At 50.4% G+C, this 23362-nt stretch overlaps 1 protein-coding gene across 9 annotated transcripts in view; it reads left to right on the top strand.

The window, feature by feature from the left end:
- LOC139280002 (kielin/chordin-like protein) overlaps positions 1-23362 on the top strand; it is a 531474-nt gene that overhangs the window by 128925 nt on the left and 379187 nt on the right. For all 9 annotated transcript variants that reach the window (XM_070899412.1, XM_070899417.1, XM_070899413.1 and 6 more), the window contains one exon: positions 21258-21410. In XM_070899412.1, coding sequence (XP_070755513.1) covers positions 21258-21410 — 153 coding nt within the window. The remainder of the gene's footprint in view (positions 1-21257; positions 21411-23362) is intronic.

The following is a 23362-nucleotide window of genomic DNA, read 5'->3' as shown; positions in this document are numbered from 1 at the left end:
CCGGGGGCGGGAGTGCGGGTCGGGTTGGGTCCCGTCGGGGGGGCGGGGAGCGGGAACAGGAGCGCAGGTTGGGTCAGGTCCAGTCGGGGGGGCGGGGAGCGGGAACAGGAGCGCGAGTCGGGGAGGCGGGGAGCGGGAACAGGAGCGCGGGTCGGGTCGGGTCCAGTCGGGGGTCGGGGAGCGGGTTCAGGAGCGCGGGTCGGGTCCAGTCGGGGGGGCGGGGAGCGGGTTCAGGAGCGCGGGTCGGGTCGAGTCAGTCGGGGGGGAGCGGGGAGCGAGTGTCGGGTCTGGTCCGGAGGCGGGGGGGTGGGAGCGGGTGTCGGGTCTGGTCCGGAGGCAGGGGGGGGGGAGCGGGTGTCGGGTCTGGTCCGGAGGCGGGGGGGTGGGAGCGGGTGTCGGGTCTGGTCCGGAGGCGGGGGGGTGGGAGCGGGTGTCGGGTCTGGTCCGGAGGCAGGGGGTGAGCGAGTGTCGGGTCTGGTCCGGAGGCAGGGGGGGAGCGGGTGTCGGGTCTGGTTCGGAGGCAGGGGGGGAGCGGGTGTCGGGTCTGGTCCGGAGGCGGGGGGGGAGCGGGTGTCGGGTCTCGGGTTGGGGCGGGGCGGGTGTCGGGTCTGGTTCGGAGGCAGGGGGGGAGCGGGTGTCGGGTCTGGTCCGGAGGCGGGGGGGGAGCGGGTGTCGGGTCTCGGGTTGGGGCGGGGCGGGTGTCGGGTCTGGTTCGGAGGCAGGGGGGGAGCGGGTGTCGGGTCTGGTCCGGAGGCGGGGGGGGAGCGGGTGTCGGGTCTCGGGTTGGGGCGGGGCGGGTGTCGGGTCTGGTTCGGAGGCAGGGGGGGAGCGGGTGTCGGGTCTGGTTCGGAGGCAGGGGGGGAGCGGGTGTCGGGTCTGGTCCGGAGGCAGGGGGGGAGCGGGTGTCGGGTCTCGGGTTGGGGCGGGGGGGTGGGAGCGGGTGTCGGGTCTGGTCCGGAGGCAGGGGGGGAGCGGGGGAGCGAGTGTCGGGTCTGGTCCGGAGGCAGGGGGCTGGCGGGGAGCGAGTGTCGGGTCTGGTCCGGAGGCAGGGGGGGAGCGGGGAGCGAGTGTCGGGTCTGGTCCGGAGGCAGGGGGGAGCGGGGAGCGAGTGTCGGGTCTGGTCCGGAGGCAGGGGGCTGGCGGGGAGCGAGTGTCGGGTCTGGTCCGGAGGCAGGGGGGGAGCGGGGAGCGAGTGTCGGGTCTGGTCCGGAGGCAGGGGGGAGCGGGGAGCGAGTGTCGGGTCTGGTCTGGAGGCAGGGGGGGAGCGGGTGTCGGGTCTGGTCCGGAGGCGGGGGGTGGGAGCGGGTGTCGGGTCTGGTCCGGAGGCAGGGGGTGAGCGAGTGTCGGGTCTGGTCCGGAGGCAGGGGGGGAGCGGGTGTCGGGTCTCGGGTTGGGGCGGGGGGGTGGGAGCGGGTGTCGGGTCTGGTCCGGAGGCAGGGGGGTGGGAGCGGGTGTCGGGTCTGGTCCGGAGGCAGTGGGGGGAGCGGGTGTCGGGTCTCGGGTTGGGGCGGGGCGGGTGTCGGGTCTGGTCCGGAGGCAGGGGGGAGCGGGGAGCGGGTGTCGGGTCTGGTCCGGAGGCAGGGGGAGCGGGTGTCGGGTCTGGTTCGGAGGCAGGGGGGGAGCGGGTGTCGGGTCTGGTCCGGAGGCAGGGGGGGAGCGGGTGTCGGGTCTCGGGTTGGGGCGGGGGGGTGGGAGCGGGTGTCGGGTCTCGGGTTGGGGCGGGGCGGGTGTCGGGTCTGGTCCGGAGGCAGGGGGGGGAGCGGGTGTCGGGTCTGGTCCGGAGGCAGGGGGGGAGCGGGTGTCGGGTCTGGTCCGGAGGCAGGGGGGGGGGAGCGGGTGTCGGGTCTGGTCCGGAGGCAGGGGGGAGCGGGGAGCGGGTGTCGCGTCTGGTCCGGAGGCAGGGGGAGGGGAGCGGGTGTCGGGTCTGGTCCGGAGGCAGGGGGGGTGGGAGCGGGTGTCGGGTCTGGTCCGGAGGCAGGGGGAGGGGAGCGGGTGTCGGGTCTGGTCCGGAGGCAGGGGGGGAGCGGGTGTCGGGTCTGGTCCGGAGGCAGGGGGGAGCGGGTGTCGGGTCTGGTCCGGAGGCAGGGGGAGGGGAGCGGGTGTCGGGTCTGGTCCGGAGGCAGGGGGAGGGGAGCGGGTGTCGGGTCTGGTCCGGAGGCAGGGGGGAGCGGGGAGCGGGTCTGGTCGGTGGGGGGGGGAGCGGGTGTCGGGTCTGGTCCGGAGGCAGGGGGGGGAGCGGGTGTCGGGTCTGGTCCGGAGGCAGGGGGGGGAGCGGGTGTCGGGTCTGGTCCGGAGGCGGGGGGGTGGGAGCGGGTGTCGGGTCTGGTCCGGAGGCAGGGGGGGAGCGGGTGTCGGGTCTCGGGTTGGGGCGGGGGGGTGGGAGCGGGTGTCGGGTCTGGTCCGGAGGCAGGGGGGGAGCGGGTGTCGGGTCTGGTCGGGGGGGGAGGATGCGGGTGTCTGGTCTGCGGGGCGGTGGGCGGGGAGCGGGTGTCGGGTCGGGGTTGGGTGGGGGAGCGGGTGTCGGGTCTGGTTGGGTGGGGGGGGGCGGGGGGGTGGGAGCAGGAGCTGGCCGTGGGAGGAGCCTCATCAACGCAGCCCCAGTGAGGCCATTGGGCCAGGGCTAGGGGTTGCGTGCTTCGGGCCCCTCCCACATAGTTCGGCGCCTGGAGCTACTGCACTTGCGTGCCGACTGTAGCGCGCATGTGCAGAGATCCCGGCACTGTTTTCAGCGCAGGGACCTGGCTCCGCCCCCCCCCCACAGCTCGTGCTGGCTGCGCCGAGGGCCAGAGGAGCTGTAAGTTGGTGGAGAATACCGAGGATTTTTTTAGGCGCATTTTGTGGCGCGAAAAACGGGTGTCCAGGTTGGGACTGCGCCGTTCTAGGCGCGTGTGGAAACTTGGGCCCAAAATGTCACATAACAGGAAATCTACATCAATCTACAAGATGCCAGACTGCATCTAAAGCATAAAATCCTATAACAAGGGGAACTGAGAGACACCAGTTACAGTACACATCACTTCCTTTAAAGCATATCAGGATATGGAATTTACTTTTCCTTAAAATTGGAGAAACCTGTACCATTGTGGGATGTTGTGAAGAACAGCAGTGTGATGAATGGAAATCCTAAAGACGTTCTCCAATACTCCCCGAACTTTGCAGCATCCAACTTCTTACCCTGCCTTTAGTTGTTGTTCTCATTTGTGGGTTGTCCATTGTGTGACCCTGAGGAAACAGATGTGGTGCAAAGATGAATGGAAACTTATTGTATCTCATTGTAAAAGGGTTTTGAGTTTCATGCGTGGAGCTGGAGTGGGAGCAGGTACCCCTGATGCTGGACTTTAACTGCTGCACGGGGAATCCAGGAGACACCATTCTGGCTACACTCAGGGTATGTGATTGAGTTTCAGTGAAGATTTATACTAAATGCACTACATGCACTTTAAGCTAAAGACCCTGCTGTGCCTCTTCCTTTGTACATAAAGCCGGCCTTGTCTCTCCAGCGCTTTTAAATTTGAGTGGCTCCGACCCTGACTCCAGCATCAATGTTGCAATAAAAACACTGCAGCACTTGTATGCCCAGCAGAACAGCATGCAAAGTCAAGTGACAGATCCCCGCAGCCCCAGCCATGTTGTTACTATTGACAAATGTAGATGATCGCCATGGGCTGATTTGTGGAGGTCAGCCTGCTAGTTTCCGCCAACGACAGTTTACACCTCATCTCTGCATTGTTGGCATTTATAGATCTCATCCTCGATAGTGAGGTACAGCTGTCACCAGAATAATTGCATTGGGATTGTGACTTTCACACTTCATTGGCTGATTTCAAGTTGCTGCCAATAATCTGAAATTCACCCACCATTGAAAACCGGGGAGAATCGGAGCACTAGCAGTAAACAGAATCCAGAGCACCAGCAGTAAACAAGGAGAATTCAGAACACTGACAGCAAACGGGGAGAATCCAGAACACTGGCACTAAACAGAGAAGCTGGAGCACTGAGAGTAAACGGAGAATACGAACACTTGCAGTAAACAAGAAGAATCCAGAGCACTCCAGGTAAACGGGGAGAATCCTGAGCATTGGCAGTAAAAAGAGAATACGAGCACTGGCAGTAAACGGGGAGAGTCCAGAACACTGACAGTAAACTGAGGATCCAGAGCACTGGCAGAGAACAGTGTATCCAAAGCACTGGCAGTAAATGTAGAAACCAGAGCACTGATAGTAAATGGGGCAGAATCTAGAGCATGCACAGTAAGCAGAGAATCCAGAGAACCGACAATAAACAAAGAGAATTCAGAACACTGGCAGTAAATTGAGAATCCACAGCACTGGCAGTAAACTGGGAGAAATGTGAGCACTGGCAGTAAACCAGGATAATTCAGAACAGTGGCATTTAAATGGAGAATCCAGTGCACTGACAGCAAACGAGGAGAATCCAGAGCACTTAAAATAAACAGAGAAATCGGAGCACGGCAGTACAGATGCAGCGTCGATAATCCGGAGTTCCGGTATTTGGAATGTTCCAGAAACCGGACCGATCGGTGGCAGGGTTGTCCGGAATCTAACATTTTCCGGAATTTGGACCCTGCCGAGCTCGGGGCCCCGCTGCTGCCCGACCTTGGGCCTCGCCACAAGCCTGCTGGAACATCACCTCCGTGACGGGGCCAGCCGGTCCAAACACCTTATCTTTGGCGGGGCCCGCCTGCACACCTCCTTTGTGGTGGGGCCCGCCCGAACATCTCCTCGGAGGTGGGGCCCACACGAACACTTCCTCGGCGGCGGGGCCCACCTGAACACCACCTCTTCGGCAGGGCGCACCCAAAAAGCTCCTCCATGGCGGGGCCTGCCCGGCGACCTCATCAATGGGGCCGGCCATCCCGAACAGCTCCTCAGTGGGGACCGCTCCCCCCACCACCACTCTGACGTTCCAGAAATACCCGAACCTGGGACCTGGGCTTGGGTGTTTCCGGATTCGTGACATTAGAAAGGCAATCGAAAGTCTGGAATCCAGAACGGCCTCGGTCCTGAGGGTCCCGGATTCTTGACGCTGCACCTGTATAGAGGGGAGTAACTATCCTGGTTACAGGACTATTGAATTGGTCCTAATTAATCAAAAATGGGTGGATAACAAACACTTAAAAGACAGGAGAAATGGAACCTGTCAATCTTCCCCAAAGGTTTGTAAAGTTGGCTTGAGTGCCATCTTGAATCTTGCCCAACTCCAGGGAAAAATATAACAATTAATATAATATTCGAATCCTGTTTTAAAAAAAAATGAATTTTGCATAAAAGCTTATTCTTCATAATTTCCTGCGTAATTGTGTTGTAAATCACTTGGAAATGCCTTCTCTGCGAGGTCTACTCCTGCACAGTGAACCTGGGGGTCAATCCGGAGCCCCCAGCTAATGTTTAAATGGGTTGGGCTTGCTGACCATTTTCTCTCCAGAATTTATTTGATACTTCCTGTCTTCAGAAGGCAGATAATTTGCTTCTGAGTCCAATAAACTTTTACAGATTATGCAAAGACTTGCTGTGGGTATCCCTTGCGTTATTTAACAGCACAGAGGTTTGTGAGGTAACATTTTTTTTCGTATGAAACCTTAAAACTATATGTAAACCATGATGTTTTGGACTTTTTCCTGAGGTAAGTTATGTGATAAACAACTGTGTACAATGGGTTGTTTATTGTTGCAATTTATGTTGATGAAAGAAATATATGCTCATTTTCTGTTCAATCCCAAGGTGAAACTAAAACTCTTCAACATTTCTACATCAGTATTACTGAAGCACAAATCATGTGAATGTATTGAAGGATTCTTTAAGACAAGTTACATGTAACAAATTTGAAAGTACAATCTTTATATTGTGTTATGCATTTGAAATTGTTACAGCAACTGCTTTTTTTGTATTTAGTGCACACTCAAACTATGGCCTTGAAATTGCGGCCTCTCCGATGTACGATGTGCGCACACGCCCAAAGAGACCCTGCAAGTTCCAGGTTCAGGCGCGCAAAGCATATGCACCTGAATCTGGCACTTGCGATCTGTCAAAATGTCTTTGACAGATTGCATGCATCCCTAGGAGAAAGGCCTTCGTGGGCGGAGAGTTGGGCTATTTGACCAGCGAATGTCCTTCAAACTCTTACGCCTGGTAAAAGCAGACATAAGACCTGCTTTTCCCTGTGTAAGAGTTTTAAAAGATAGAAAAAATGAATGTTATTACTTAGTTTTATCTTAAAACCCCTGTCAATGAAGGTAAGTTTATTTTTAACACTATTAAAACATTTTTTTAATTAACCTTTTCTCTAAAACATTTAATTTAATGCAATTTCTATTAATTTTTAAAAAGTGAAGTTTTTTAAATTTATATTTGTGTTTTATTTGATTTTCGGGGAGCTCCCTTTACTATGAATGAGAATACTACATTGTGATTGGTGGTCCAGGCCCATGTGATCCCAGGATGCTCATACGCCCTGGAATACGTGGGCCTCTGTGCTGTGCATCTAGGCCTCAGAGCGTAAGTACTCGTTTGTCCGGGACCACCAGGTGCTTCCAGAAAAAAACATTTTGGTCAGAGGCATCCGCCCACAGGAAGCCTCCAACCGCAATTTTTGGCCCTATGGTTCATATCAACAGAGTTATTTATCCAACCGTGACAATTTATTTTATATACCCGCAGTGGGTAAGGAAACAATAGTTGATGTATTTTCTCGGAACCAGTCAAAAAGAACATTTGCTTGTTTCTCTCTGGGTAGCTCTCTTACTAATTTCTTTCCAAATTCTTTCACTGGAGACCTCCACTGGTATATCAGAGTAACCCCCCAGAACATAACCTCAGACTTACTATGAGCAGTATCACAGGAGATCTGCTTACTTTTTTTAGAATTATATATCATTTGCACACATGTCCTGTCTACAAAACCTTATTTCATGTTGTTACATTTTTGTCAGACTTCTCTGTCAACTTTTACTACCATAGATTTCTATGTCTCCATTTATAAGGGATACTGCCGATGTAAAATTTTTACACCACCTACTTCCACCTCCATAAATCCCTTGCTTCCACCTGTCTCAGCCCATCTGCTGCTGAAACTAATTCATATTCTTATCCGATCCCATACCAATTTCCGCACAGCCAAGGGCCATTCAGTGCATGAGGCTGAACTGACTGAAGATACAGTTGCTGCTGGTGGGGAGACGGGAGTGGGGATGCATAAGGTCAGAGTAAGAGAAATCGGTAGTATGAGGGGAGGGGAGGGGGTTTGTAGGACTAGAGGAGATTACAGAGATAGGGGAGGGCAAAACTATGAAGGTATTTTAGCACAAGAAGGAGAATTTTGAAATTGGAGGCATTAGGGGTCCATGAGCCAATGTAGGTCAACAAGGGCAGCAAGAACAGGTGAACAGGATTTGATGGGGTTGAGGATATGGACAGAGAGTTTTGGATGAGCTGAAGTTTACAGAGCATGGAGGATAGGAGACCAGCTAGGAGAGCATTGGAATAGTTGAATCTGGAGAAGACAAATGGATGGATGAGAGTTTCAGCAGCAGTTGGGCTGAGGCTGGGGCAGAGGTGGGAAATGTTAGAGGTCTTTGTGATGTGTGTCTTGTGTCTTTTCCTAAACTTTATGTTTGTGGATCTAAGCATCACTAGCAAGACCAGCATTTATTGCCCATCCCCAGTTGCCTTTGAGAAGGTGGTAGTCAGCTGCTTTCTTGAACCACTGCAATCCATGTTGCACTATGATGTTTTATTGTTGTGCATGTTATTAGTGCTCTTCAAGTGATCCACTGAGAAAAAAACAATTAATATAATGACTTAATGTCAAAAATAATTAAAATACACCGCTGACTACCATCTAATATGCTGCATAGCATTAAATGAGCCAGATGTCAGCTATTATTATGATGTACTAGTGGATTTCCCATTGGAAATCATGACCATTTACAGTTTTAATTGTAATATTGATGTTCCTTAAGAAGGTGATCTCATCACTTCTTAAAGCAGTGCACAAACAGAAGCTATTATTAATATGACTGAAATAGAAAATGAATAGAATAAATACCACTTTATTAAATGGGAACTGCGTTAAAGTTTTTATTCGATAGTTTGTAATTACAAAATCATCTGATACCAATCCAACACATACCAAATGCACCACCACTCACTCAACACAAGGAGAACTTACTGAATATTTCAGCACAGCATTTCCACACTAGTCAACATGCCCTCTCGTAGTAAAAATAAATATACTGTACAATAATAAAACATTCATCAACATCCACACTTGAAGACAAACTGTAAATCTGAAATTAAACTTTCAACACCACCACCATGTATTTGAAAGTTTATGAACAGAAAATATCAAATGGAATGGTAATCAAGAAATGCATTAATCATAGAAAACACATTTAGTGAACAACTTTTAATGTTAACGATGTTTTTTGGAAAAGAAACGCAAGGAATATAAATCAGCCTTTATATCAAACGCCAATGGGCTAGAATTTACTGTCAAAATAACAGTGAGGCTAATGGCGTTCAACGTTATTTATGCTCAAATCGCACAGCAACTTCAGGCGAAGGCAGAAGCGCAGGTAAACACAAAACTCCAGAAGTTTCTGTCAAAGATACACCGCTTCCCAAAAACGGAATCTTGTTGTCTGACTCACCATTCAAATGCATTGAACGGTAGATACAAAGTGAACTCACCACAGAATGTTAGGGCTTGTTCATTTCAGTCCAAGTACCATATATAATGGTGTGATACGTCTTAATTACTGCCAAACAACCTCTCTGGCACTGAAAATTAACTTTACAAGTGTGGAGTCTCATTTCTTCAGCTTTTAATGGTTGTTGGAGATTTTTTTTTAAATAATTAATTTTACTTTTACTTTTTCTTTCAATCTCTTTTTTTCTCTCTTTTAATCCAATCTTTCTTTCCCTCTGTTTGTTTTGCTGAACCTGATTTGACATTGAATTCACTATTCTAACATAAGCCGGAATTGTCAGAGTACAGCGTGTGCGGATTTGGGAGCGGGTCATCAGTTGACAGCGCATCAGGAACCCGCCGTCATCCTGCCGACTTCCACGTTTAACTGGAGCGCATTTCAAAGCGTGTTACGGACCCGCTCGAGAGAGGCGGGGTGACCTCATTCGGGTAGTTAACTGCTCGTTGATGGACCTGTAACAGCATTTTTAATGTGCGTTTTCAATTTTAACTAGCTACGCACGGGATTCATTGACCTGGGGAACCGCGCCTGTGAAGGGGAGACAGAAGCTCAGTGGCCATTGTGCAAGTTCATTAAGTGACAGCTGGAAAAAGCACAAATACTCCAACTTACACCTGCTTCCTTACCTAAGGGAAAGGGTCTTGCTGACACCAGTTTGTGCAGAGATTGAGCATTCAAGTGTTTTCAGGTGATCTCTGCAACCTCAGAAGCCAGTCTCACCACATTGCTAGTCACTCTCACTACATTGGAGGATTGTGCCTCCAATCTCCATTTTACCTGCTTTCTATTAGATCAGCATGGTGCTGCTTATGTTGCCTCACCTTGGATCACAGATTCGGACTAAGATGAGCCCCAGCACCAACAATATCAGCAGCAGCAGCACCAGCAGCCCTCTCCTCACTGACCTGATGCTCCACAGGACAGAGGGGATTAGTGCAGGGCAGCACCGTGCTGGAGGCGATTCCCCAACACAGGGTATACAGGTAGAGGGTAAGTTTCCTGGACATGATGGAATAGCAGTGCCTTAGGAGCTTCAGGTTATCGCATCAGGTAGTCGCAGACATTTGTAACTTGCTGCCCAGAGGTTCTGGTGAATACACCTTACCAATAGCTGTCAAAGTCACCACCACCCTTAGCTTCTTCGTCTCAGGCTCCTTCCAGGGATATGCAGTAGACATTTGCAGGATCTCGCAGTCGGCCGTCCACAAATGCATCACCCAGGTGATCGGTGCCATGTTTCACAAGTAAATCAATTATGTGAACTTTGTCACTGATGAAGCCAGTGTTACTGAGCGGGCGCTTGGCTTCGCGCCTCTGGCTGACTTTCCACAGGTGTAGAGCGTCATCGACAGCACACATGTAGCCTTCAAGGCAACCACTGATCTCCCAGGAGAGTTTGTGAACCAGAAGGGCTTCCACTCCCTCAATGTGTAACTCATCTGCGACCATAAAATGGTCATCATGCACGTGTGATTCTTTCATCCTGCGCCAGTCCACCCTCCCTCCATTCTTCATAACTCAAAACAGACTTACCGGCTGGCTGCTTGGGGTCAGGGGCTATCCGCTGAAGATGTGGCTGATGACACCCTTGAGGAGATCAAGCAACGAGGCCAAGGAGCGATATCATGAAAGCCACATGTCCACCAGATGTGTCATGGAGCAAGCAATCGTCATGCTGAAGATGTGCATCAGATGCCTTGACAGATCTGGAGGAACCCTTCAGTAATCTCCAGCCAGGGTCTCCAGAATCATCATCGTCTGCTGCGTGCTGCACAACATAGTGCATCAGCGAGAATAGGAACTGCAGGAGGAGCAAAGCGCAGAGCACACAGCCTCTTCAGAGGAGGAAGAGGAGGAGGAAAATGAGGAACCTGAGGTGGAGATGGCACCCCAGCAGCGGCGCACATTGCTGCTCAGGAGGCCTGGGATGGCCTCATAATGGCTTGATTATTTAAATTGCACCTGTGCACCCATATAGCTCCCAGATGCTGTACTAACTTCCCTCCCCTCCCTCCTCCCACCACAAACAGCACAAAGCAGTCCTAAAATGACCAAACCATTCCTGTCAACCAAACAGCCATTGCTCCAGGTTAAGTAATGTCTTAGCATTCAGTGACAAAGCCACTTCCCAGTTAGCAGGCAAAAATGGACAAGACAGGAAAGTGGTGCAAATAAATACATTTATGTGTGTCATAAATAGAACTGAAACTTAACATTAATATTTTTTCAGACACCCATGTGCAAACCCTTTTGCATCTACAATTGTGTCTTTTTCCTTTTCCACGTGCTTCTATGAGGTCCAACCCCTGTGGCTTCAGCAGAGGTAGAGGCAGGCTGCTCATTTCCTGCTGTGAGTGCTTCAACAGATTTGGCGGATATCCTCTGGGTTTTGGAGCCTGTGAAGGCTCCGCGAAAGACTGCTCCTCCTGCAGCTGTGCAGGGGCAGATTCGGCCATCGGGATCCGAGGGAGCATATGGGGGTCCCTGACTGAGGAGGGGGCGCTTTGAGCAGATCCCCCACTTTCATGTCCCCACTCACCATTATCCCTCTCATGGGCCACTCGCACTTCTCTGCGAGCAAGGATCTGGCGAGCACCTTGCTGCACAGCAGTGGGGCGATGGACGCCCAAGGATAAGTTAGTATCCCTCCTCAAGGTGAGGTCAGTGTGTGTCTGCCACCTGTTGTTCACAACAAGCATGTTCTCATGTGACTGACGCATTTGCTGCTCCATGCAGGTGGCCATCCTTTCCATGGAACAGCACATCATTGTCATCGGCTGCGACATGGTGGTGCTCACGTTGGAGATGGACTCCTCCATTCTCTGTACAATTATGCACATCATGGCTGGTAAAGCTCCCAGAGCCTCGTGCATTTGTGGTTGCTCCTCTAGGATCCACCTCTTTGTCAACTCCAGCTGAGCAGAACTTGAAGTGCTCTGCACCCTCCGGCGAGGAGTCTCCACTACTGCCCCTGACTCCATCATTTGCTCTTGCTCACTTGTGATGTGTGAGACACCAGGTAACAACACTCCTCTCTGTCTCGCTGGACCTACCGACGTGCACGTTTCTGTGCTGGTGCTGGGTGCGTATGTGTCTGATGATGGTGTAGCCTCAGAGATTGGAGCTTCCTCTGAGGAGTCGTCCTCCTCCTCCAGCTGGACAGTGGGTGGGCGGGCCACTTGATGGACCTGTGGGAGAATAAAGACATGACTTAGACCTCTTCTGATAAGAATGTGTTACATTAACATTATGCACATGATGATATTTCACTGGCTGCTGACATCAGTCACCATGTGGGATATTTAATTCTGTTACCAGGTTGCTGGGAGGTCCCCCTCTCTCCATTTCCAACCGTCTGCAGCTTTTTGCTCCACTTATTTCGAGAGCCTCCTTCTCTGCTGGCATCAAATTTGTTTTCATCGGAGGGTCACCTCCAATTCTCTCTCTCTTTCTCCCATTCTGTGCTCTCTTCTCCAGCAAGGCGGGAACGAAGAGACCTTTTGAATGAGAGTGCTGGAATGAGTGTAAGAGATGTATGGGCTAAATCTGTAGAGGGTGGCTGAATGGTGTGACATTGCCAAATGGCCTCTTTCTGTGGCGTTACTTTCTATGATTGCATTAGGATGAGGGTGAGTGTCAGTGGTGGATAGTCAAATGGGGACATGAGTAGGTGCATAGAAAGGGCTGGGTCGGTGTGAGGAGAGATGTGCAGGAGCAGCTTAAGAAGCAGAGTGATAGGGTTGGGGTGACAGGCATATCAGGATGTATTTGAATGTGGCCTTGTACTCGCCTTTCCTGACCTCATGAGGTCATTAAATCTCTTTTGGCCTTGAATCCAGGAACAGCTGACAATATCCTGCTGCTCACTTCTTGGGTGATCTCCAGCCATGTCCTCTTGGTTTCTCTGGCTGCTCTTTTCCTGCCGCTGCCTGGGAATAGGACCTCCCTCCGTGTTCTTACTCCCTGGACCAGGACTTCCAGGGAGGTATTGGAGAGCCTAGGCATCTGATGCTGTGACTCCATCCTTGTTTGCACCCACACTAAACTGGATGGCGGTGTGAGCTGTGAGGGGGATGCTAAGAGGCTGCAGGTTGACTTGGATAGGTTAGGTGAGTGGGCAAATGCATGGCAGATGCAGTATAATGTGGATAAATGTGAGGTTATCCATTTTGGGGGCAAAAACACGAAGGCAGAATATTATCTGAATGGCGGCAAATTAGGAAAAGAGGAGGTGCAACGAGACCTGGGTGTCATGGTTCATCAGTCATTGAAAGTTGGCATGCAGGTACAGCAGACGATGAAGAAGGCAAATGGGTTGGCCTTCAAAGCTAGGGGATTTGAGTATAGGAGCAGGGAGGTCTTACTGCAGTTGTACAGGGCCTTGGTGAGGCCTCATCTGGAATATTGTGTTCAGTTTTGGTCTCCTAATCTGAGGAAGGACGTTCTTGCTATTGAGGGAATGCAGCGAAGGTTCACCAGACTGATTCCAGGGATGGCTGGACTGTCATATGAGGAGAGACTGGATCAACTGGGCCTTTATTCACTGGAGTTTAGAAGGATGCGAGGGGATCTCATAGAAACATGTAAGAGACTGACGGGACTGGACAGGTTAGATGCGGGAAGAATGTTCCCGATGTTAGCGAAGTCCAGAACCAGGGGACATCGTCTTATGATAAGGGGTAGTCCATTTAGGACTGAGATGAGGAGAAACTTCTTCACTCAGAGAGTTGATAACCTGTGGAATTCCCTGCCGCAGAGAGTTGCTAATGCCAGTTCATTAAATATATTCAAGAGGGAGTTAGATATGGCCCTTACGGCTAAGGGGATCAGGGGGTATAGAGAGAAAGCAGGAAAGGGGTACTGAGGGAATGATCAGCCAAGATCATATTGAATGGCGGTGCAGGCTCGAAAGGCCGAATGGCCTACTCCTGCACCTATCTTCTATGTTTCTATGTTTCTAAATCCCCGCCATATAATAATAGCCACCTCTCCCAACCATCTCCTCCAAAAACCTTCAACTGTGATGTGTGCAAGGCTCCTTTAAATATCTGAGCTGAAAGCGTGTCATAGGTGATGTCATCTGACCCACTCCATTTAATTCGCCACGAAACCCACATGACTGTTTCAATGAATAGAGTTGAGTTAAATACGCAGTGCAGAACGCGCTGCTGAAAACTTCAGGATGGCACGGCCCGCACGCACCCGCCCCAACTCTCGGGTACAAATTCCGGACGTACTTCCTGGTTCAGACTCTGCGCTACTCATTTACGATTCTTCAATCTGATTGGTTGAGGAGATACATAGTTGCCTGGCCTGTGTACACAGGTCCCAGATGCCCTGCAGAGGGCGCTGCGTCGTTCCCATCTCCCACTTACAGCAATTTGCCATGCAAAAACTCATGGATATTAAATGGGAAAGGGCAAGTCTAATGAATGGCAGGCGCCGTTTGTTCGCCGCTGACAGTAAATTCTAGCCAAATAAATTAGCATTCAGGAAACAACTTGACTCTAAGAAAGTGGGGTACAGCTCTCTCTGCAAGATAGCGCTAACCCCTTTAGATTGCGGATTGTGATGCCTTTTTCATGAGGGTCATCAACAAGCACACCAACCCTTCTGTGTAAATGCACTGAGTTATGCTTTAAATTAAAGATATATTTCCTCTCTATTGCTCAGTACAAAACTCAAAATTCACATCCAAAACCCAGTGCACAATGAACTGAAATAGTACAAATGTTACAATTTTCAATATTTATCATTATTTAATGATCCAATTTAAACAATGTACACAGAGAATTAGAGCACAACCTGAAAACAGACTGAAGCAGAGAAAAGCCTTGACAAATTCCACTCAGCAACATGAACTCCAGAATCTCACTTGATAAATCAGAGTGTAACAAAACCACGCTTATAAAGATATAAAGGAGGTAATTTCCCAACCTCAAGCTCCTGTCGGCCGGCATAACCTGACAATAACACACACCAGAAGTTACGGTGCAATTTGCAAATGATTTTTGGGCCATAAATTTAAATGGTTAGAAAATAATTCACAGCGCATGTACACATTTCCGATTTGCTTTCCTGCCAAGCAAGGCTCCCCAGGGACAGCACAGTAATAAAAGTCCATGTAAAATTTGTACTGCAAGTATACCCTTCACAATTCTAAATCAGAAATCACAATTTGTCCAAATGCTTTTTAACGAATTTCTAATGAGGGAACTTTGTTATAAAGCATGAAACAATTTTAATTTTGAGGCCCAGATTTTAGTGACGCAAGAATGCACAAATTTTTCATATGGTCTTGTTGAAGTAAAATATATTGAAATCTGTTGCATTCATAATACATATAAAGGCCGAAATTGCCCTCCCCGGAAACGGGGCGCACCTACCACATTTTAGCATACCTTACCGCCGCTATGGATGCGGAGGTGTTAAGAGCGAAATTCCGCTTTTTCAGTGGCTAACTGGAACGGAGTGGTAATTGGCTGGGGTAATGGGCTGGTTGCAGTGGTGTGGGAGGGGGTGGCATTTGGACCGTGAAATTCTGTGCCTAACCAGTTGCTCATAATGACGCAGCTACTCCCTGGCCTTCTCAAAGGGCAGGTCTTGCAGCTGTGTCTTAACTTGGATCTGAGTTGCTTCAGAGGAGATGGCTGCAGAGGAGATGACCTTTTGAGCAGGGCCAGCTACTTCAGCGACGCTGAGATGGAAAGCCTGATGCAATCTGTGGAAGAAAGGAGGCGGTTACTCTACCCTGAAACTGGACGACCAATTAGGAGTGTTGTCTTAAATGCCTGGAGGGAGATTTCGGCGGAGGTTTTGGTGACCTCCATTCACCAACTCTCACCCCACCCAATGCAGGAAAAGGCTCACTCACCTTATCAACTAATGAAAGTGAGTACCTGTTCTCCCAACTCCTCACGTTATATCTGCAAGACTCTCCTTCACCTTAGCTTCTTTCTCACCAATACTATATAGTAGCTGAAGTAGCATTTGATTGCCAAGGAATGTGTGTGTGCACGCTCACAATGGAGGCTCCCTTGCATGTGAGATTCAGAGCTGCATTTAATAGACCCACACTTGCACTAATTGCCGAGGCCTCAGGAAACTCCGAGTTACCAACCATTCTTTGCTTTGCAGGCCAAGGTGGCGCGCAACTGTGCCCAGCAACAAGCCCCTGATGGGGGTGAGTCCGAAAATGTCGAGCTGACCGATCTGGAGGAGAGGGTGCAGCGGCTAGTAGCCATACATGTTAGATTCCCTGTGACTGCTGGTCGCTCTGATCCCACTAGGGGCAGCATGGGTAAGTGAAGGCCTTTGTGCAATGCCATCTCTCCCTGACAGTGCAATCGACTACCTGGCAATTGTTTATGCTTGTGTGCAAGCTGCTTGCTGCATGGTGCAATGCACCACCTCACCTTCACAGCACCCCTTGTCCCATTTATGATTGCAGATGAGACCCCGAGTGTTAGTCAAAGTGAGACGGACACTCTTTGACGTGATTGGCAGCCAATGTCGGAGGATGCACTTGAGGCTCTGGATGATCTTGGTGGCATGCCCGATCAGGGAGATGGAGAGGAGGAGAGCTCTATCAGCACCACTGCGTCACTGCTTCCTAGTCACATGCACCAGCTCAGATACTGGGAGTACGCGGTCGGGTATCTTAGATTTAGGACAGGGGTCTGCACTGGGTGAAGCATGGGGCCTAGCGGGCTGCTGCATGGTGAAGGACAAAAGGAATCTCGGGTGCCATCTCTCCGGGGGGGCGACTGCGCAAATGAGTCCTGCTGAGGAGGACTCTGTCGAACCCATTGATGTTGGACTTATGAGCAGAGGGTGGAGGCCTTGCAATCCGAGCTCTTGGCAACAATGCAAGGAGTGCCGGAGAAGCTGGCGCAAGTGGTGAGGAGCATGGAGGAGTCCACCTCCCGCATTATGGACAGCTCTGAGCACACCATGGAGCGCATCGTTGCCAGTGTGCAGACGATGGTGGACTCCCAGTAACTGTGCAGAGCCAGCTGCGATGACGCATCTCTTGGCCGAGGTGGCAGCCGTCATTGGAGCACAGGCGTGAGGAAACGAGCGTCGCTGTGCTTCTTTGGACAGGATGGTGCTGCCCTGGAAGCTCAGAATGCTCTCATGAACTCTGGGCAACAGGCCACAGAGCATCTCAGTGCTGTCATCTCTGGTGGCTTCGAGAGCGTGGCTGCTCTCATGCAGTCTCAGCTCGATGCTCTGCGAGATCTGACTGCTGCCATTGCGACTGGGTCCACTACGGTCCACTGCAGGCCTAACGGTGCCACCCCACCCCACCGACATGTGCTCCAGCAACATGGTGGGGGAGGCGGGGTGCTGCCCCTGGGGAGTGGCGCTGGCTCCTTGGACCAGGATACTGATGTGGGCCCTCCGGTTCACCGCAGCCTTGAGCCGAGACCTGCCACTCCGCAATTGTTGCCAACCACTTCCGACTGAAGGCGGAGAGGAGGATGCGGCGCAGTCTGCAGCCAGCCCTTCCAGGGCCAGAGCTGGTCGAGGAGTTCCGAGAAGGACATCTGTAGCTTCCTTTACAGACACATAACAGCCTTCCCAAAGCCACGAGGCAGCCACAAGGGATATACTGCGGTGTAGTGTAAGGATAGATCTGTGTAAGAGGGAGAACAAGGAGTTGCACAAGGGTGATAATTGATAATGTTGATGTTTTGTGCACCCATTGCTTGGGGTGTAATAAATCTTTATTTTGTTATGGGAATTTCTGAATAGGTCTCTCATTTAATTGTGCGGGAATGATGTGTGAGATAGCTCATAGGTTGGCCCATGGACATGGCCAGAGGCAGGCTCAACTGGACATTCAGTTATGTGAAACGCGCAGCTATGAGACGGCTTTGTGCTTCCCTTGCAAGGTCACGATGGCGACACTGCCTCCTGCGTGGCTGGGCACCCATATCCTGCTCCTCCTGCACAGGTGGCACTGCTGCCTCGTTCTTCAATGGCTGTATCCTCATGATGGCCATGTTGTGGACCATGAAGCACACCACCACTAATAAGGAGACACGCTCAAGCGAGTACTACAGCACACCCCCTGAGCGGCCCAGGCAACGGAACCTCTGCTGCAGAACCTCAATTGTGTGCTCGATGATGGCCCTGGTGGCCGAGAGACTGTCATTATAGGCGTGCTACGCAGCAGTTCTAGGGTTGCGAAGGAGAGTCATGAACCAAGTGCTCAGTGTATAGCCCTTGTCACCGAGGAACCAGTCGCAATCTTGATTTAGCTCAGTGAAGAGGCCTGGCACAGTGGTCTGCCGCAGTATGAATGAATTGTGGCTACTGCCAGAAAACTGGGCATCCGCTTCCATAATTTTGCAGTTGTGGTCACAAACCAGTTGAACATTGAGGGAGTGGTATTCCTTGTGGTTTCGGAAGAGCTCAGGAGTGTGTTGGGGTGCCCTCAGACAGACATGGGTGCAATCAATGACCCCCTGGACTCTGGGGAAGTGCGCAATGTGCAGGAATCCAGTCTGCCACTCCAACTGCTTGTCCCTGCTCATAGGGAAGGAGATGTAATCACCTCTCCTCCTACAGAGAACATCGGTGACCTCCCGTATGGATGTATGGGCAGCTTGGAAGGACCCAGTGGCATAAAAGTTCAGGGCGATTGTAACCTTGGATGCCACGCTCAGGGCTGTCCTCACCCGTGTTTGCACTTCCAAGTCTGCCTGCAGGAGATTGCAGAGCTCCGTCATTACATTCTTGTGGAATCGTAGTCTGCACAGGCACTGATCATCATTGAGGGGCCTGTAGGAGAACGAATGACGGAACACCCTTTGTCGATATGGCCTTTCGCCCCCACGTCTGTGCAGCCAGCTTGCTCTCTGTTGTGCCTCATTAGCTTCTCCCTGTTGGTCTGCTGGGTCCTCCACCTCTGCAGGCTGCTGCTGCCTAGCATCTGGTGCAGGGGGTCCGCATACCTCACTCTCCTCCTCGGGACGCCCTTTCTGAGGGCCTTCCTGTGGCAGCTCTCTGGCCTCACCTCGGTTTCTATCTCCCTGGCCCTCTCCATGCTGGGTCGCCATGATTGCTGCCACCCTTGCCCGCTGCCTCTGCAGCCGTTGGACCCAGCGCCGCTTTCTCCTGCGTACCTCGGCGACACACACACTGTGCAGGAGGCTTTGGCCTGCCAGTACTGCCCCCATTTCCAACTCCTTCCCAAGTCCAGCCTCCTCGATGTCGACTTCCTGTTCTGCAGGTGGAGGTGCCTCCAGTACTCTCAAACAATCGCGCAGTGCAGTATCCTTGCACTGGTTCTGAAAGATGGTGAAAAAGTCACCGACACAAATGAGGGGAAGCAGTGCGGTGATGCTCAACACTGGGAAACTGTGGCAGGGCAATTGGACGAGTGGCGGCCATGCCACGAAAAGTCGGCAGCCATTCCACTCCGCAGCGTGGCCACCGACTTCCGATGGTAACAGGCCTTGAGGGAACGGGCAATTTCAGCCCCATAATGTTCTTCAGTGTCTTTTGAATGAGGTAGTTGCAGGAATCTTTTCCCTAAACTCAATAGCTCTGTCCTCACAGCAAAGTCCACATTTGTAACAAACAGCAGCAAATTGTCCAGACAGTACTGTAAATATTGAAAAGCGAACATCTTTATCACATCATCAATTGTAGTCATTCTATTTGAATCTGTGTAAGCAGCACTCTCGGAGCAAAACATCAGTGTCTATCTGTTAAAAATTGGAGGCAAAATGCTAAACTGTCCTTCTATGATCTTTATGGCCACACCCTGCTGTATTGATAGACAATCCGAACAGACATGTTTAATAACGAGGGTCACCATTCAAGTACAATTACCTCGAACTGATTATTACACCTCACTGACTATGTAGTTTGAAAATATAGCAGTGAGGGCCAATGACGTACAGCACCCCAGTAACATAGATGCATAGCAAGTAAGGACCCTGATTGTAACGGATAGAATAAATAGGACTTTCGGCAGGTAAATAATGTCTGCACCTTCCTCCCAGTCAAAGAAGTACTGTGCATTTCTTCAAGGACAAGCACTGGTTTGCACTCAAACATTCCACAATGAGCCATGTTTGCACTTTGCTGTGCTGCATACTGAAAAGAAACATTGCAGTCAACATAACATGCAATGCTCCAACTTTATCTGGTTTTGAAATAATTTGACTTTACACATCTAGCATAACAATCAGGGACATGAATCTATTTTAAACTCAATGGGTTAATTTATCACTGCATGGGCTGCTGTACAGGGCAACATTGGATAGTTCATTCACCCATCGAGCCATTGGAGAGACCGCCTCATTTACTCAGTGATATCCAGCCAGTGTCTGCATTCACATCAAAACTATAGCATCAGGGAACAGAACGAGTAGGGAGACTGCTGGATCAGTTCCCATGATTGGTGTGGTGGCCTGCAAACCTTGCTTCTGTGCAGGACTGTGCAGGACAAACCTGTGTTCATGACATTGAACAGTTATTCCTTGAGCATCGAAGCATTGACCACGCTCTATCAGCTCCGCTGGATGGGCCACATCGTCCGCATGCCCGACACGAGACGTCCAAAACAAATGACCTACTCTGAGCTCCGACACAGCAAACGAGCCCCAGGTGGGCAGAGGAAACGCTTCAAGGACACCATCAAAGTCTTCTTGAAAAAAATGTAACATCCCCACCGACACCTGGGAATCCCTGGCCCAAGACCACCCAAAGTGGAGGAAAAGCATCCGGGAAGGCGCTGAACACTTTGAGTCTCTTCGCCGAGAGCAAGCTGAAGCCAAGCATCGACAGCGGAAGGAGCGCACGGCAACCCAGGCCCCCCACCCACCCGTTCCTTCAACCACCGTCTGCCCCACCTGTGACAGAAACTGTAGGTCCCGCATTGGACTGTTCAGTCACCTGAGAACTCATTTTTAGTGTGGAAGCAAATCATCCTCGAATTCGAGGGGCTGTCTATGATGATGATGATGATGATTCCTTATGTCTACCCCTAAAATGAAATGGAGAATGTGTAAATGTATCAATTTTAAAAACATGTCCTCCCCCATCTGTACATCATTTAGTGCCCCAGAGGATAAAATGGAAGATCCTGTTGGGTCATTGTTGTGACATTCTTGCGCTCATCCCTCAGAGCTGCATCAGCATGGGCTCGATTTGCTCTCTAACTTTTTCCTCTCTCCTGTAGGGAAGATGAAGACCTCCATGTTTTGCCTTCTCTGTGACTTTCCCGAGACCAGTGCTCATTGTGGAAACTGCAGGCTCAGGCATCCTATCATTCAGTGGTGCACCACACAATGGGAGAAATGTTTTAAAAGCATTTGCTGCAGTAGCCAACTTGTTTTGGAGGGCGGTGGTATTTTCTTCCAATTACTAAAATATAACAAAATCTGTTTATAGTGCACAAAGTCTGTGGTGTTTGGGTCTGAGCATAAGCTATGAATTTGCAGTAGCCTAATCCAAAAATGCTTGGCTGTGATTCATGGCAACTGCCCTTCTTTCTTTTGTTTACTTGTAGATGTGGATGAATGTTCCCGATATGGAGGGCAAAGCCTTTGCCATCAAATCTGCAAGAATAACATTGGCAGCTACAGATGCCTCTGTTATCAAGGGTACCAGCTCTTAGCCAATGGGCGGACCTGCATTACTTCAAAATATTTAGTCCTTACTGGTGAGTAACAGCTTGTTAACGACTAACATTTCTTTAGCGCCTTAACATATAAAAGTGCTTCACAGAGGTGCGATCAAACAATGGATGTTGAGTCAAACAAAGAGAGGCTCTGAGGGTTACCAAAAGCTTAGTCAAAGCGGAGGATCTTAAAGGAGAAGAAGGAGTTGCAGAGGCAGAGAGGTTTAGGACAGCCCCCCCCTATAATCTAACCACGGACATAACTTCTAGCATACAAGTTGTAACTGCTGCAACAGACGCCTTGGGTAGCAGTGTTGTGAGAGCTATGTATTTAAACCTCTAAGTGAGTGGAGCTGGAATCCAGACAAGTATATCTCAGTGCTTCAACGATTCAATTGGCCCCATTAAGACAGCTTTTCTGTTGATCAGTAGCTAACTGGAGCAAAGGCAGATGAGTGTTGCAATAATGATTCCGTCTCTCAGGAAAGTACGAGATGTGTCACCCCACACATCTTGGGTGCTTGCACACGTGGTGTACCCCTCCACCCCCAGTGATTTTCCATCTGTAACCAAGCCCGTAAATATGGTGGTGCAATACAGGAAGTAGTGACCAAACACCGTTGGATGGTCCAGGGAGCGAAGGCACTGCCTTGGGGATACAGTGCTGGGCAGTACTTGGCCACACTGCTGCTGTACAAGCTCACTTTTACCCCTGGTGATTTATGTTCTGTCCTTCTCTCTATACACCCCAAAATGTATTTGCTTTCTTCATTATTGTTGCACACTGCGCCAGTGGCTTTAGCGAGTATCCCAGATGCGTCTTCTATATTGTGTCCTGCAGTCTGCTGCCATTCATTTTATATTCTCACTGCTTATTCTGCTTCCCCAGTCTTTTTTTTTCATCCACAGGATGTGGGCATCGCTGGCAAGGTCAACATTTATTGCCCATCCCTAATTGCCCTTAACTTGCTTGCTAGGCCATGTCAGAGGGCTGTTAGGGGTCTGGAGTCACATGTAGCCCAGAGGACGGCAGATTTCCTTCCCTAAAGGACATTAGTAAACCAGATGGGTTTTTACGACAATCCGATAGTTTCATGGTCGCTATTACTGATACTAGCTTTTTATTCCAGATTTAAATAAACTGAAATTAAATTCCCCAGCGGGTGGTGGGATTTGAACGCATGTCATTGGATCATTAGTCCAGCTCTCTGGATTACCAGTCCAGTAACATAACCACTATGCTACCGTACCCTTAAAACCTCTCATAACCTTGTATCTGTCCTCATTAAATGATGTAGGCCCAGTCGATCCAAATTCCTCTCTATTTGCAAAAAAATAAAATGCAGCACATGCTGGAAATCTGAAAATAAAATCAGACAATCAGGACAGGCCGCATCTGTGGAAAAACAAGAGTCAGTCGACATTTCAGGCCTTAAATAAACCCTTTCTCAGATCAAGGAAGGGGTTATGGCCCGAAGCTTCAATTGACTCCTTTTCCGCAGATGCTGCCAGACCTGCTGAGTATTTCCAGTTGTTGTGCTTTTATTTTCCCTCTGTATCTGATCCACTTGTTCCCTGTTTGTTTACATCCATTTACAGTTTTGTTTTTTGTCCTCACTTCTAAATGATGTGTTTCTGCTGTAAACAGTAGCAGTTCTCACACCAACCCCAGCGGCACTCCACTAATCACCTCCTTCCAGTCTCTCACACAACTGCCTTTGGCTTCTTCTGATTGAGCCAATTTCTGATCCATTTCCTCCCCCTCCTCATTCTATGCCTTCGAATTTTGATCCGTCTCCTGTGTGGTTTTGCTAAAATCTTAAAACTCAGTCTAATGAATTCCCTTTATCCAAATGGCCCATTATCTCCTTGAAGTAGCCCGCTAGATTTGCCAGGTGAGACCTCCCTTCCATTAAGCAATACTGACTCCCTCTTATTGGTCCATATTTCTCTAGGCACTTGACTAGTCCGTCCCTCCATGTCTTGTAATAGTC

This window comes from Pristiophorus japonicus, chromosome 14 (genome assembly GCF_044704955.1).
Source record: "Pristiophorus japonicus isolate sPriJap1 chromosome 14, sPriJap1.hap1, whole genome shotgun sequence".
Lineage (NCBI taxonomy): Eukaryota > Metazoa > Chordata > Chondrichthyes > Pristiophoridae > Pristiophorus > Pristiophorus japonicus.
Note: the sequence above shows the minus strand (reverse complement) of the source record. Positions and strands in the feature narration are given on the sequence as shown.